This window comes from Pituophis catenifer, unplaced genomic scaffold (genome assembly GCF_029215685.1).
Source record: "Pituophis catenifer annectens isolate HBS135680 unplaced genomic scaffold, rPitCat1.0.hap2 SCAF_8, whole genome shotgun sequence".
NCBI classification, from domain to species: Eukaryota; Metazoa; Chordata; class Lepidosauria; order Squamata; family Colubridae; genus Pituophis; species Pituophis catenifer.
Genome location: NW_027256888.1, coordinates 63,726,028 through 63,742,098, shown reverse-complemented (window position 1 = coordinate 63,742,098; position 16,071 = coordinate 63,726,028). Strand labels below are relative to the sequence as shown.

The 16,071-nt window shown below is 38.5% G+C and overlaps 1 protein-coding gene across 1 annotated transcript; it reads left to right on the top strand.

Moving 5' to 3' along the window:
• The first annotated feature begins 2,320 nt into the window (after nucleotides 1-2,320).
• On the top strand, nucleotides 2,321-15,002 carry CUNH4orf17 (chromosome unknown C4orf17 homolog). The gene is made up of 8 exons (XM_070948491.1): nucleotides 2,321-2,468; nucleotides 5,769-5,948; nucleotides 7,224-7,291; nucleotides 9,053-9,202; nucleotides 11,434-11,515; nucleotides 12,594-12,747; nucleotides 14,583-14,626; nucleotides 14,839-15,002. The coding sequence occupies exons 1-8, from the start codon at nucleotides 2,321-2,323 to the stop codon at nucleotides 15,000-15,002; spliced, it is 990 nt and encodes a 329-aa protein (XP_070804592.1).
• Nucleotides 15,003-16,071: the final 1,069 nt, after the last annotated feature.

Below are 16,071 nucleotides of genomic sequence, written 5' to 3'. Positions count from 1 at the left end.
CTTCTAAAGAGCAGTCCGGGTTGATCTCCTTTAGGACTGACTAGTTTGAATGCCTTGCAGTCCAAGGGACTCGCAGGAGTCTTCTCCAGCACCATAGTTCAAAGATCTCAATTTTTTGGTGCTCATCCTTTCTTATGGTCCAACGTTCGCAGCCATACATTGCAACTGGGAAAACCATAGCCTTGACGACACACACTTTTGTTGGCAGGGTGATGTCTCTGATTTTATATGATAATATATAGCACTAATGTATCCTCCTACATCAGCTGGGACCAAGTAAGTTTTTACAGCGAAAACTGTGGAGAATTGGCAGAGAATTGATTGCAGCGTTTGATGAAAAATGCACTGTCACTGATTCAAAAATGATGACCAGGTCATCTCTGGAATATTTGCAAAATATGAAATTGCACCATCTAGTGGTAGACTGGCTTACAGCATCGCCATGGGTTTCCTACACCAAGCAATGGAATTTTCTTTACCCCTGCAAAGAGATGCTAAATGAATTTTTCTTTGAATTTTAGATGAGGCAAGAAGAGATTTGTGACATCTTCTGGGAATTCTCAGATAAGGAAGAACATGTAAAGATCAAAGATGGATGGGTCCTCAAACATTGCAGTGCCATGACCCCAAGGTGATTAATGAATTTATATGATCTCTAACCCCAGGTGTATCAGACCTAAGAAAAGTGGCAGGGTTCTGTTTGGAAAAGCAGAATGAGGAACAAAGCCCAGAGTAAATTATGAGGGCCTTCCAGTTTTCTCTCTGCTAATCTGGACAAGGTTAAAAGGAAATTGTGATCTCTATCTAACTTGCTGACAACTTCCTGGGGAGTCCCAAGTTCCATATGAGATCCATGGAAGTGAGTTTGAATAATTCTTAGTACAAGGCTATATAAAATTATGAATACTCATAATTTAGCAAGTCGGGATTTTCACTTGATGATCATCCTATCATCAACTTCACTCCTTATTTGGAAAAGGGTTCTGGCAGCTTTATTTTTGGCATCTATTTTATTGTTAAGTGAAGCTGATGAACTGAATAAATAATTTATGCTTCCAGGAGTAAGCCCTGCATTTTACCACATTTTCTGCTTACAGTACAGTGTACAAGAAACCATGGGATTACTTATGTCTGTATATGGTAGCAAGATGTCATAAAAGAAGTGATGTGCACAGAATGCTGGGGTTAAAAAAATTCTTGGGTTCCAGTCCAAAGCTATTGTGTCTCTACTGTTGTTAAGGGAAGTCAAGAACAAAGAAAGCAAAATATAGGTTGAAAAGCTTATCCAATTGCTTGAGACAAGGGCGTAAATGTATTGCAAAAATTGCTTTGCCTCTTCGGAGAAGAACAGTTCAAAATCAGAAAAGAAAACCATTTGACTCGACTGAAGAAGTGCAAGAAGCAGTAGAGTAAGAGAGACTTCCTAAGCCCCACATTCCGTAGATATATGAAAGGTATTTTGCTTATATTATATAGTTTGGTAAGGACTGCTGATTTCCAATATTGTTTCAGCTTGACGTTTAAGTACAGTGAAGATAGCTATGGGGGTGGATTTAGACACGGTGGATCCCTCTGGTATGCAAAGCTGTAGAGCAGGGCTGCCACGCATTGGCCACGGCCACACCCGGTTTAGCGAAGGGGGAAAAAAGTCGTGAATTCCCTGGCATTTTTGGACTTAGCCTGGTCTAGGATTCTCACATTTTCCCCATTGAAACTATGGTTAAATTTCTCTAGATGTTGTGAAATTAAAGAATTTTCTTCATATCTTCTGACTGCTAGTTAGTCTTCATGGATGTGTTCTTTCAGTCTTCTGCCTGTTTGTCCTACATAGTGGTTGTTACCAGGGGTGGGTTCTACTTAACTTTACTACCAGTTCGCAATGGGATTGCATGAGCGTGCTCGCTTCACTCGCGCGTGCACCTTGCTTCTGCGCATGTGCAGATCGCTGATGACAACATCCAGGGCGGTGGGTGGGGCCTCCCGCCAGTTTTACTATCGGTTCTTGCGAACTGGTCTGAACCGGGGGCAACCCACCACTGGTTGTTACAGTCCTTACATTGTATGTTGGAGATGACTCCTGTTTTTGCTTCTGGGGTTGCTGAGTCTTTTGGTTTGCTTAGGATGTTTTGGTTTTGGTTAGTTGGTTTTATCAACCTCCATCCCATACTATTATGATACCTTGAGGCATATGAATGTTTATTAGTTTGATATATATGATTCTTTATTGCTCTCTGTGTCCAGCATGAAAGTTCCATCGAGAAGATGCTGTAGCTACTCCTTGCCCCATGAATAACTGCATGGACAAAAGCCCAGCCTTAAGATGAATATCAATTTCCGACAACAGCCTGAGCTTCAACTGAGCTACAAAGGAACCGCCAGGCAAAGTTCAAATGAGCCCTTTCAAAGAGGAGGAACTTATTTTGTTTGTCGACACTCCCCACATCCCAAAAATGTATGTCACATTAAAGGTAAGGCTCCTTTGTGCCCCACATCCCGTGTGGCTAATTGTATCATAACTCCATTCCCATTTATGTTTTCTTGAATTGTCTGAATTTATTCAACCACTGGATTTGTTAATTTTATATGGTTATATGGAAAAAACAATTACTACCAACCTGCCTTCCACTGAGAACTTGTATACTGCACGGGTCAAAAAGAGGACTGTGAAAATATTTACAGACCCCTCACATCCTGGACATAAATTGTTTCAACTCCTATCCTCAAAATGACGCTATAGAGCACTGCATACCAGAACAACTAGACACAAGAACAGTTTTTTCTCAAATGCCATCACTCTGCTAAACAAATAATTCCCTCAACACTGTCAAATTATTTACTAAGTCTGCACTACTATTAATCTTCTCATCGTTGCCATCACCCATCTTCTCCTGCTTATGACTATATGACTGTAACTTAGTTGCTTGTATCCTTACAATTTATATTGACTGTTTCCTAATATGATTTGATTGCTTATTTGTACCCTATGACTATCATTAAGTGTTGTATCTTATGATTCTTGATGAATGTATCTTTTCTTTTATGTACACTGAGAGCATATGCACCAAGACAAATTCCTTGTGTGTCCAATCACACTTAGCCAATAAAAAATCTATTCTCTTCTATTACACATCTCATACTAAACCGATGGTGCAGCATATAACAATATGGTAAAAATCAATTATGTAAAAGACAATTATTTTTTAAAAAAATTCACATGCCTAAGAAAGCACAGCAGATGTTAATAACAATGAAGCTAGATATTGTTAAACTATGGTTTGTTTTAAGCATGCTTTTTTTTTTACTAGCTGCTCTGAGATCATCTTCACTCCAATCATAAGCTGTGATTTACAAATCATAACATGGGGTTTATATAATTGGTTTTGATCCATAACTTGGGAAATATTTGACATTCCAGGTTCATTAGCAATAAGTAACTCATGAACTCTGAAATGAAAATTAAGTTTGATGCAGCAAATCACTATTAGTCAGTTAATGGATCAATAAATGGGTATTTCAGCAAACTGGAGTTCACTAAACTGACCCTTTGTCCTTTTATGAGATTTTGTCATAAGTGTATATTCATAAATGGAAAAGTATGTTGGCCGCTGAAGCATTTATATCAGGGCTGTCAAACTCGCGGCCCGCGGGCCAGATGCATCACGTGCTGGCCACTCCCACGCCTGGCTTAGTGAAGGGGAAAAAAGTCCCGATATGTCACATGACGACGTCATGACAACATGAATGTGACACTCCTGCATTACATCATGATCACAATTAGTCCCTGAAGTGATTGATATCAGTGTTTTCCCACTGACTGAAGTCAAACATGAAACTCTTCAACAGAGTTAATGATACGTTTGGGTGAGTTTACATCTGGAACAACAGCATTTAATATAGAAAGTATTCCTCTGAGATGATTAACCTATGCTGGCTGATTTATCCATGCAAAATTATATGATTGTACAGTCATGCAAAGAACACTTAGGTATGAACCAGCTCCGTGTGTTGCATAACTATATGTACGTGCCTGTTTAAAATCAAAATTCAAGACAAGGTTCCCATTGTGTTTACACTTTTTTGTCAACAACACAAAGCCCATGGCAACTGGCAGACCTCTTACCCAGGGGTGAAATGCTACCGGTTCCTGTGAACCGGTATGTCCGAAGATCAGCTGTGCAGTGTGGTTTAGCTTTGCTAGAAAGTAGGAAATCCTGCTTTCTAGCAAAGCTAAACCGTGCGTCACAGCTGATCCCCCCCTCATTGTTCTACTTACCTTCCCAAGCCTCCTTTTGGTGCGTACTCCACATGTGCGTGCGTGCAGCATGTACCAAAAGGAGGCTTGGGAAGGTAAGTAGAACAGCAGGGGCGATCAGCTGTGCAGCGCAGTTTAGCTTTGCTAGAAAGCAGGAAATCCAGCAAACCAGTTCGGATTTCACCACTGCTCTTACCCTACTTAAGTTACATTTTAAAAAAAAATGAATTGAAAATGGTCTTTACTGTAATTACAGATTTGCAAAACAAGATGCAACTTTCCAAATTTGCCTTTGTTGACACCTCTGAACCGCCTATATCTCTCAGAGGCATTGTAAGAAAATAAAAATGGATAATAGCTCTCTTGCCTTGTTTTTCTGTAGCTTTTTTCGTAGCTTTTTCGTTTGTTTGTTTTTCTGTTATTCTCCAGGAAAATGGTAGTCAGGTTAGAAGAGTAGAGATGGGAAGGGGTGGCAGGGGGCAACCTCACTAGTTTGCATTCTAATAATTTTGTTAGGAAATGGTTATTGCCTAATTGGTTGGCCAGGAAATATATAAGCCAACATTGTATGTTTGTATTATGAGAATGTATTATGTAGCTTTAAGAACTGTGCTGAGTCATTCTACATCCTGATTGGCTGAGCTCTGTAGCCAATGTATTTAAGGAGAGCTAAATTATGGTGAGTGTGGACACTACACCATTTTTACCGGCTGCTACGCTGTAACTCTTTTTGATCTCTCTATGGTCAATGGTTTGATCATGATTATTTATTTACTGCTTTCTGATATTTATTGAACTGTTTTTATATTGTTCCTGATTGTTCCTTGTATTTTTCTACAAACTGGTAAGAAGATTTTATATCCCTGGATTGATCTTATATTGCACTTTATATGGCTAAGACTTGGATTGTTAAAGGACTATGATTTTGCTTTTCCTTAAAAGTAAAATACTATAAAACCCAGTTTGTCTGTATGTTATTCACAATTACTCTCAAAACGTTTCCATGCGTAAAACTCTAACGGTACTCTGCTTTATAAACCACAACTTCGGGTGTAACTCAACAATATCCTTAACAAATTTATTGTTTGCATCGTGACTATTTAGCATCCATGAAGGGTTTAGGATAACGTGCCATAGGCAACTCATTGTGGCCAACTCACTGTGGTCAATTTGTGGTGGAACAACTCATCGCAGGTCAACAGTTATACTAATATAGAAGAAATGGTGGAATAGAACTCTTAAAGAAAGGATGCAAAAAGAGGGACAAAATGAAATGTGAATGACAAAAATTAAAACATTTTGAAATTATTGTAAATAATTAAATTGAATTGTTGAATCGTCCCATGGCAAGTTGGCTGTGGTGAGTTGGCCCATCCTCTCCAGGCAAACATGACAGCAACCACAGCATATTCTTAAAATTCCTAATATGCTCAGTGGCCCCAAAGGATTGCCTGTCCATTGTACCAAACTCAATTATTTGCCTGAGAAAATATTAAAGGCTCGTTTTCTTACTCAGGATTAAATGATGCGCCTGTCTGCTTCGTTCGGGACCGAGAGTATAATGACGGACATTTCATCATGCCAGGCCCAGCATACGGCCCGCCTTACAGGCATCTTGGAACCGCAGCAGATAAGAATTTTCCCAATAATACTTTGCCAGCATTGATACCAGAGGTAGTCGGAACAACTCTTCCACGTAAGTAATGTGCATGACTGCAAAGTCGTTGAGCTAAAATCTGAATTTTTCCTATTTCATCTTAGATTTTGACATCTGTATTAATTTTTTGCATGCTTTCAGGAGAAATGAATGGCTGACCAGTATCTAGATCAGATCTAGGTGGAATGAGGTCTCTATTACTCCTTGGTGGTTTATAACTGGAGATCCTAAGGATATATAAGAGACAAAGAACCCTCACTCTGTCAAGGACCTTGGAGTACTCATATCTAATGATCTAAGTGCCAAAGCCCACTGTAACAATTTCGCCAAAAAGGCATTAAGAGTTGTAAACCTAATCTTGCGTAGCTTCTTCTCCGATAATATTATACTAGTAACCAGAGCATACAAAACATTTGCTAGACCAATTCTTGAATACAGCTCATCTGTCTGGAACCTGCACTGCATATCGGACATTAATACAATTGAGTGTGTCCAGAAATATTTTACAAGAAGAGTCCTCCACTCCTCTGCTCGCAACAAAATACTTTATGCCACCAGACTTGAAATTCTGGGCTTAGAAAATTTAGAACTATGCCAACTTCAGTATGACCTAAGCATAGCTCATAAAATTATCTGCTACAATGTCTTGCCTGTCAATGACTATTTCAGCTTCAACCACAACAATACACGAGCACACAATAGGCACAAACTTAAAGTGAACCGCTCCAAACTCAATTGCAAAAAATATGACTTCAGCAACAGAGTGGTCAATGCCTGGAATGCACTACCTGACTGTTTCTTCCCCAAACCCCCCAAATTTTAACCTAAGACGGTCTACTGTTGACCTCACCCCATTCCTAAGAGGTCTGTAAGGGGCGTGCATAAGAGCACCAGCATGCCTATCATCCCTGTCCTAATGTCCCCTTTATTTGTATTCATTTTATGTATTCAATTCATGCTTATACTTATATATATATATTATCTAATACGTACTTGACAAATAAATAAATAATAATAATAACTAAAAGGCCAGCTTAAAAACAGGACCTGCCTACCACCTTTTCCTTTGTGTTTCAACTAGTTTGTGTTGTGGTGAATGATAGCAGAGGACTGTGAATGGTTTGCAAAAAAGGTGTATTCACTACCATATATGTGTTACTATCACTACAATATTGCACATTTGAATTTGGATATCTATTTCCCAATCCCCAAATTAATAAAAATATAACACATTGTTGAATTTTTCAATAGGAGAATAATTAGCAGTTCATCCTTTTAAACTCCAGTGTTTTAGGAACTTTCATTATATTCCAGATCTTGCTAAAGATGAATGTGCAGAGCTGGGAAATCAAGCAAGAAACACTCCTCTCTTAAGGAAAAAGGTGAAGAGTCCTCTGCCTCCATTATAATGGCTTACCAGGAAACTGTTTACCTGTATAATTAAACTAATCAGGACTTCTTGTCTTGGGTTGAATATAATTATTAGTGCCTGATGATCCGCCCACCCAAATTGTCTAATTTCAGCAATGCTTCTATGCTATAGAAATGATTGGGGAAAGAGATGATTTTTTAAAAAATTACATTGATGTAATAACTGTGGGAGGCCCAGTTTGGTATAATGGTTGATTAGGCTAGAACAGGGGTATTAAACTCGATTTCACTGAGGGCCGCATCAGGGTTGTGTTTGACCTTGGGGGGCTGGGTGGGTGTGTAACTTGTGTCGGGGGCGCCTGTGGTGGCCCGAGCTCTGTTTTCACTGGCAGAGGGCTACAGGAGGCATATCATATATGAGCTCCATTTTCGCTGGCATCGCGGGCCAGTCTTTCGCTGTTTCCAGGGTGGCCCCGCGGGCAAGATCTAAGCACTCCATGGGCCGGATTCGGCCCATGGGCCTTGAGTTTGACACCCCTGGGCTAGAAACTCAGACAACATGAGTTCTAATCCCACTTTAGGGATGAAACCAGCTGGGTAACCTTTGGGTAGTTAGTCTCTCAGCTACAGTAGCGGCCAAAATTGTGGAAATCTTTTGGGAAAAATGTATTTTTGAGGTTTGATGGTTAATAACACCACTTTTTTTTTTGGAGTTTCAAGATTATCATATTCCACTACTGGAATGGCCTGGGAATAGCCCACACCTTAACCCATTGAATTGGAAATTGAAAATCTATGGAGCCGACTAAAGAAACTTGTTAGTCAGAAGCGACCCAGCAATAAATCCCAGTTAATAGATGTCAATCTTAGTTTCACATTATAACAGCTGCAGAACTAAAAGACTTGGTTCACTCCATGGGAAGACATTGGAAGGCCATAATTCATGCTAAAGGTTACCCAACTAACGTGATAATTTTTGTATATCTTTTTGTATAACTGACGTGATAATTTTTGATTATCTTGTTTTTTCTATGGTGATAATTTTGTATATCTTGTTTTTTCTACATGTTTCATTTTTCTTCTTTATAGTGTAACTGTTATTCTAATAGCAAATCCTTCATAAAAGTTATTGCATTACATTCTTGATTAAATTATCTTTTGATTGATATATAATTTTATGGTATTATTCCAAAAAAATGTGGTGTTATTAGCTAGTTTTAGAAAATATACTTTTCCCAAAAGGTTTCCACAATTTTGGCCCCTACTGTATAGAAAATAAACAATGGCAAATCACTTCTGAAATCTTTCTTAGAAAACTGAAGGGACTTGTCCAAGCAGTCACCAAGTGTTCACACTAACTCAAAAGCACAGAAATGTGCGTGTACATACACACACACACAAACACCAGTATCTATGGAGATTGTATAATCATAGAAATGAGGGTGTACTTATAGACTTCTCTAGTAATTGGTGTGTTTAGTAGACTAATTTCACCAAGGAGCATAGAGGTAATTTCTTGGTCTCCAAGACAAATTTCTGTCAGGTAGTTCTGAAGTTGAGGCCACATCTTCCCAGGATGGAAGAATGGAACAAGAGGGAAAAATTCTCTAGCTTGACTGATAGGCTTGAAATCTGGTAAGATCTCCCCTCAGATATTCCTCTTTCCCCATACAATACTACACCAGAACAAACATATAGCAAATTCGCAGATGCATTTCTTTTTTCTTTCATCTATATTTGCTGTCTCTCTTTGTATAATGCTTGATCATCAGGATGAACCTCTGACAAAATACTTAGGAGACCGTCCACAAACTAGGACTTCTCAGGACCTCCATCTTTTCCCTCTTCAGAGAGTGCATCATAAAGAAAACTTCAGGGAAAATATGAATTATACCCCAAGCTATCTGGATCAAGAAATAAAAGTAAGATACGATCAGTAAGTGGTTCTTCTATATATTATAAGTTAAGATAAGTTAAAACATGTTGGCCAAAGGAGAATGATGTTTAAAAGATAAGATTGAAGGAATATTCCTGTGAAACACTGGATTATATAGTAATTTCCCTCTTAACATACCAAGATGTATTTTGCAGTAACCTTATTTTTCTTTGGATTGCGTTGTCGCTACTTAATTGAAACTAATAGTAAAAACATGCAGATGGTTGATGAAATTATTGGGTATTGAATGTAGATAAATGTTTAAACTTCTTTAAAACCCATACATTTCTCAGGACAGTTTTCCCCAGCCATGGTGTCCTTCATTTACATAGATTTAAACTGCCAAAACTCACCAGTGGCCATGCTGGAAGAATTTTAACTCCACATGAATGAAGGATACCCATCCCAAGGGAGACTGAAACAGAGAAATTTTGCTGATGGAACCAAAGGGGTACACAAAATCCAACTAAGATTTGTTTGCTTGTTTATTTTATTAGCTGCCCATCTTACCTCAGGGTAACTCTGGGCAGTTTTTACAATCATAGAAAATAAACATATATATGTATTAAAACATAAACGTTACAGGTAATTTTGCTTAACAACTGGAATTGGGTCTGGAATTTCATCACTAAGTGATGTGATCATAGAGTATGATGTCAGTTCTGGCAGTCCCCAGTCACTGTCTTCATTAAGTGAATCTATGCAAGTCATTAAGTGAGAACTTCACATGAAGACTGCTGATTTCCTGCTGCCTTCCCCATTGACTTTGATTGTGGGAAGACAGCAAGGATAAATGGCAATCCTGTGATTGAGGGGACATTCCTACAGTCAGAAATCTGGGGCAGTTGTAGAGCGCCTAGATTACGATCATGTAATTACCAGGGCATTGTGATGGCTGAAACCTCAAGGACCAGTTGCAAGCCTAGAGGTGGAGCTCTTGCCTCACAATCAGGAGGTTATGAGTTCGATCCTAAGTAGACGCAGATGTACGGTCTCCTGCTTGGGCTGGGGGTTGGACTCAATGACCTGCAAGGTCCCTTCCAACTCTATTAAACCTGTCAACCTGTTATCTGTATCACTTGTTGAGCCGTGTCACAAGTTCAAATAGTCATTGAAAGAATGGTTGTTAAACAAGAACCACCTGTATTAATATTGTATTACTTAGTCAATAGCACCCAATACTGTTGGGATTTTCCTTCTGAGGCTACTATATTTCAGTAGCAAAAATGTGGATGATTACTAAATGGCAATAAAGAATAAAGATTACACCAGCTAGAAACAGGAACTGTGAGATCTAATGTTTATGGAGATTCGCAGTCATCCGGGTCATGGTTGTCCCAAAGGTGCTTTTTCAAGAGGCAACTGGACTTCCTGGTTTTTCCTTGAAGACGTTTCGCTTCTCATTCAAGAAGCTTCTTCAGTTTTGTGAGATCTAATCCTTCCTTAGATACAAAATCAGTCACTCTCTCTCTCAGCCTTAGGAAGCAGGCAATGGCAAACTACTTCTGAAATTTTGCCAAGAAACTACAAGGTCTAGTCTGGGCAATTTGCAGGAGTAAAAAAATGGCTCAAAGGCACACACACACACACACACACACACACACACACACACACACACACACATTTTTAAAAAAATGATTAGCTAGATCTTTTCAGGCTGGGTGTCCCTATTCTTTCCATCAGACTCCACATAAGTTTTTAAAAATTCAGAATCCACTAGAAACTGCCTTTTGCAATTTTGCCTAGGTGCAGGAAAATGTTGTATTATCTTTGCCAAATTCAAAGGCATTGTCTTCCCTATTCTCAGTGATAACATTAAAGTTTGTTTAAGGTTCTATGTAAAAATAAATTGTATTTTTACTGTTATGTCCTTCTCCAAAATACCTGCCTTTTTCTACCAATTTAGAAATCTGGAAATCTTAGAAAATTGAAATATTGCAAGCGTGGTGTTATGTGTTACACATTATGAAGGTTAAATTATTTTAAATTTTACATACAGCATTTGTATATAATTTCAACTAATGTTTGGCTGGCTCAGTAGAAACTGAGTCAGGGGGAAAAATCAATAGAGTTCTAAAAAGAAAAACATTGATATCTTTTTCGCAATACTGTCTGATTTTTTAAAAATCAGTCATTGAGCTGGAAGATTAAAAAGATAAGTAGCGTTATACACAAGACAATCAAAACTACTACCTAATATGACCATCTTGATTCTAGGTCCTAGAAAAACTCTGTGACATTTTACAGACAGATACCATTGGGGGGATTCAAAGTTGGTTATCCAAGGCAAGTGTGAAAGGTAAGAGAATGCACGCTATAGTTGCACACAATGTGTTTTGTTTTGCTTGTTGTATCAATTATCACACTTCTTTTAAGTGCACAGTACACTTTGAAAAGTATTTGGAAGAAGTGCTTTTGAAGGCTTTGCTATTCCTTAAAGACACACACCAGTTTTCAGGCTTTTACATGAACCTAAATATGTTGTTTACTGCTAACTGCTGCTTGAATGAGCTGGCTCATTAAAGTTAATGTGACTGTTAAAGCAGCCGTTTCTTTTATTTTCAGTCTACTAAATGAGAAGAATCAGCATACTTATTTCATTTAGACAGGATGATTATCAGTCTTACATCCTTTTAAGTCATATTAACTAGATATAGAAACAGATGTGATGTAATAGACCAGGGGTATCAAACTCAATTTCATTGAGGGCCGCATCAGGGTTGTGTTTGACCTTGGGGGGCCAGGGTGGGCAGAGTGGCCAGCTCAACATCACTTGTGTTGGGTGCACCTGTTGTGGCCTGAGCACTCTGCCATTGAAAATGGGCTCCTGAGCTCTGTTTCGGCTGGGACGGCTTCCTGCAACCCTCTGCCAGCGAAAACAGAGCTTCGGAGGGACACACCCAGTCCTCCCGAGCTCCGTTTTTGCTGGCAGAGGCACTGCAGGCCAGTCCTTCGCTGTTTCCATGGCAGCTCTGCAGGCCTGATCTAAGCACCCCACAGGCCGGATCCAGCCCCTGGGCCTTGAGTTTGACACCCCTGTAATAGACAAACTACATATTGAAGCACAATTATGTGCAGGCAGAGGAAGAGCCTGAAATATTATTTCTAAGAAAATTCTCTAGATTACATGTGTCTGGAATACTCCCTAATTTTGAAAGAGAATGAAAGAAGCGTCCTTGAGCTACAAAGAGAAGGAAACAGAATTTGCCACACTGGCTGTGGCTCTTAACCAGCCCTTTTCATGTACCCACCACACTCTCAGTCACAAAAGCGTACATGAGTGAAATGTAAACATGAGCAGATTGCTCACTGCTGAGCCAAAAAAGTAAGTTTCAAAGCTTACCTTTTAAAGTGCCCCTATATCTTTTGTATTTCAGAGAAAGAGTTTGTATCCAATTTCATACGCTCCGATATGACAAGCCGCGATCTGTTGTATTATAGGCCAGCGGCCCGGATTGAAAATGACGTTCCAAACATTCAGGCTTTGCTGAGGGGGCAAAAAGGAACACCTAATGAAGGTAGCCGTATCAGGTAAACTCGCAAAAAGTGCACAAGGAATGGAGTTTGCACATGGAAGCACCTATTGTAACCTGTTCATCTGAATGTCTGTGGAGATTCTGTCATCCAGGTTATGGTTTGCCGCTTTTTCAAGAGGCAAATGGACTTTCTGTTTTTTCTTTGAAGACATTCAAAGCTGAAGAAGCTTCTTGGATGAGAAGCAAAACGTCTTCAAAGTAAAACCAGAAAGTTCAGTTGCCTCTTGAAAAAGCACCTTTGGGACTGTTTATCTGAAGCTTCTCTGGACTCCTGCAAATAAAATTTAACAGCTGACCATCTTAATAGTTTTTTTGATTTTAAGAGAAAGACAATAGCGAGTGGAATGGGAAGGTCTAAGTCCCAATCTTGCCTTAGGCTGAACCTGGCTGGGTGACTTTGGGCCAATGATTCTCTCTCAAGAATGACTTGAGAGTTTCAAGTCTTTTCCCTAGACTGGAAAGTCAAAAAACATCTATCTGTTAGCCTGCATTGGCTGAGTGTGCTAGATCAGGGGTTTCCAATTTTGGCAACTTTAAGCCTGGAGGACTTCAACTCCCAGAATTCCCCAGCCAGCAGAGCTCTGCAAGCTGGGGAATTCTGGGAGTTGAACTCCTCCAGGCTTAAAACTGCCATGGTTGGAGACCCCTGTGCTAGATCATAGACCTTAACCTTCAATGAAAATGCCTTCATCCTACAATGGATTGATTTGGGTTGATAATATACTGCTCAAAAAAATAAAGGGAACACAAGCAGAAGACATCCGAGATCTGAATGAAGGAAATAGCCTTATTAAATACTTTGTTCGTTACATACAGTAGTTTATACACTGCTCAAACAACTAAAGGGAACACAAAACTACTGTATGTAACGAACAAAGTATTTAATAAGGCTATTTCATTCATTCAGATCTCGGATGTCTTCTGCTTGTGTTCCCTTTATTTTTTGAGCAGTTGTATTTCAAAGCAAGTAATTTTGACACCATCAGTGGTTTTACTGCAATCTTACATTAATTACCTACTATGGGTAAACTCATGATTCCTTCTCCAAGAAGTGTGCACAAGCAAAAGGAAAATATATTGTGACTTTCTGAATGTGTATAATGCCACCTTGCTTCATTCCATGTTCTGCCCCCTTTGATAATCTATCATGATGTCACATGTATGTCTCAAAGGGAATGAGTTTGCAAAGTGATGCTGTTTTTGTCATTTTTGTATTCAAAAAGCAGCTGGAGTTGGATTGTCCATGAAAATGTAAATAATATTTTGTTAGCAGTGTAGTAGTGTTTTTATTTAGTATGTGCTTAATCAAGTTTAACACAACAACTACTTTTCAGGATGAGAGTTATATAATTTATAGTGAGTGGGTCAATTCATCATTTAGTTATTAACCCTATGTACCTACAACTGCTTTCAAGTGACTGTGGCTTCTCTATATATTTTAAATACAGCATTGCAATTAGTTTGGTGATACGGTTCAATGCGAAGGGGCACCTTATTTATATTAGTAGAAAATACCATTTGGGAAATTTCTGTAGGCATGGTGAAATGGATTAAAAGGCACCAAAATTCAGTCTGCTGGTAATTTGATTTCAGTTTCTGAAATCAAATAGCAAATAACAAGAGGACAATCTCTCATCAGTGAATATCTAAGAGAAGACTACACATTAAAAGAATACAGATCTTTCTACTCAACTCCAATTTATTTATATTAATTAATATTAATATTTATTTATATTAATTTTTTCCTAGAATCCTTTTTTTAAATTAAAGTCACACTAAATTTAATATTAGATTTGTACAGAATGGTTAAACAATCTTACTTCCACTTAGGACTTCAAGCCAAGGATCGCTAGCCAGTAAAGTATCAAGACCAGGTAGGTATATATTTTGGTCCTAAAAAATTAACTCATACATATTTTAAATTTTGAATACTGAAGAAAACAAGGGCAGGCTGCTATCTGGAGTCTGCATAATGACATATGTATAACTGCTTATGCAGTGCATTAATTAAGGCAGCTTTTTCATTAGATGTGTAGACAAGAAAATCCCAGTTCTTAAACCAGTGTTTTCTGAAAATTTCTTTCAGATTCAGAAAAAAGTAATTTATTTGCAAAGAGAGGGAAAATTGATGGAAATGAGGAGGATCTTCCCAACAGCTCCACAAAACACTTAAGTGGCCCTCAGTCTTCTTTCTCGACCCAAAACAGCACTCATTTGTTATACCGCAAGTCTCGCCTTAGAAAAATTTAATTCAGGAGGAATTCTTCACACCTGTTCCTGTCCCGAGAGTCTTTGAAAACGAGCACGGTATTTTCTTGGAAGGTAGCGTGTAGTAAACCTCTGACAGTGACCTCCTGATCTAAGCCCAAATCTTGAACATTAATACAGTGAACCAGTAATGAAAATGCTAAATACATTTTATTCGTCTTTGTAAGAGTTCACAACTGATGTTTGAAGTTTGTAGAAGACATAACTAACATTTCCATTATGTCAGAAGTAATTCACTTACTTATAACTTTCAGAATTTGAAATGTGCTTTTCATTGAGGATTAACTCCAAGAAAGAAACTAGTCTGGATTTAACAACTTAAATTATCTTCTGTTTTGATCATTTAAAATTGTTTTCTACTAATCCAAGAAACATTTTTCTTCATCTAAAGATAATGTCGTTTTAACTTTTAGATTTTAACTCTTAGATTTCAACAATAGTAAGTCAACAATTGCATGCTTATTCGTTCTCCTTTCCAGAATTCTCTGGAAGAATATTGGTGCTGGCTTAAAGCTATTTTAATAAATGATAGGTTTCAATATGCCCATAATAGCATATCAACCACCCCAAAATGGAATATACAGATGTGGCATGAACATCTCTAGCTTTTTTCTGGAGGGGCTGGGTGGATCTCAAGGGTTGTATGCTGCACACATCTTTAGGGGATGAAAGGTAGCTTAGGAGAGAGAATTTTAAGAGTCTTCTTACTAAATCAGATTGTATAAGTATCTGTGGAGAAATGCAAATCAACACTGCAGAAATTTCATACTCAAAGGGATTATGGTTTCTGAAAAAGCATATCATGGGATAGGGAGAATAATTGTTACTTTCAAATTCTAGTTAAGCTCCTCGTATCCCAAAGCATCATTATGAATCCTTATTTGTGTAAGAGGAGTATCAGTGCAATACTGGAATATAAAATGAGCTTTAGGCAGTCAATAATAAATCTTAAAGGGACACGGTGGCTCAGTGGCAAAGATGCTGAGCTTGTCGATCAAAAGGTCAGCAGTTCAGCGGTTCAAATCCCTAGTGCTGCGTAACGGGGTGAGCT

Excerpts from the sequence above, each read along its gene's own strand:
- CUNH4orf17 (XM_070948491.1), top strand. The coding sequence starts at position 2,321 with ATGAATATCAATTTCCGACAACAGCCTGAGCTTCAACTGAGCTACAAA. Across the intron at positions 2,469-5,768 it reads AAATGTATGTCACATTAAAG|GATTAAATGATGCGCCTGTC; the intron begins GTAAGGCTCCTT and ends TTTCTTACTCAG. Across the intron at positions 14,627-14,838 it reads CAGTAAAGTATCAAGACCAG|ATTCAGAAAAAAGTAATTTA; the intron begins GTAGGTATATAT and ends AATTTCTTTCAG.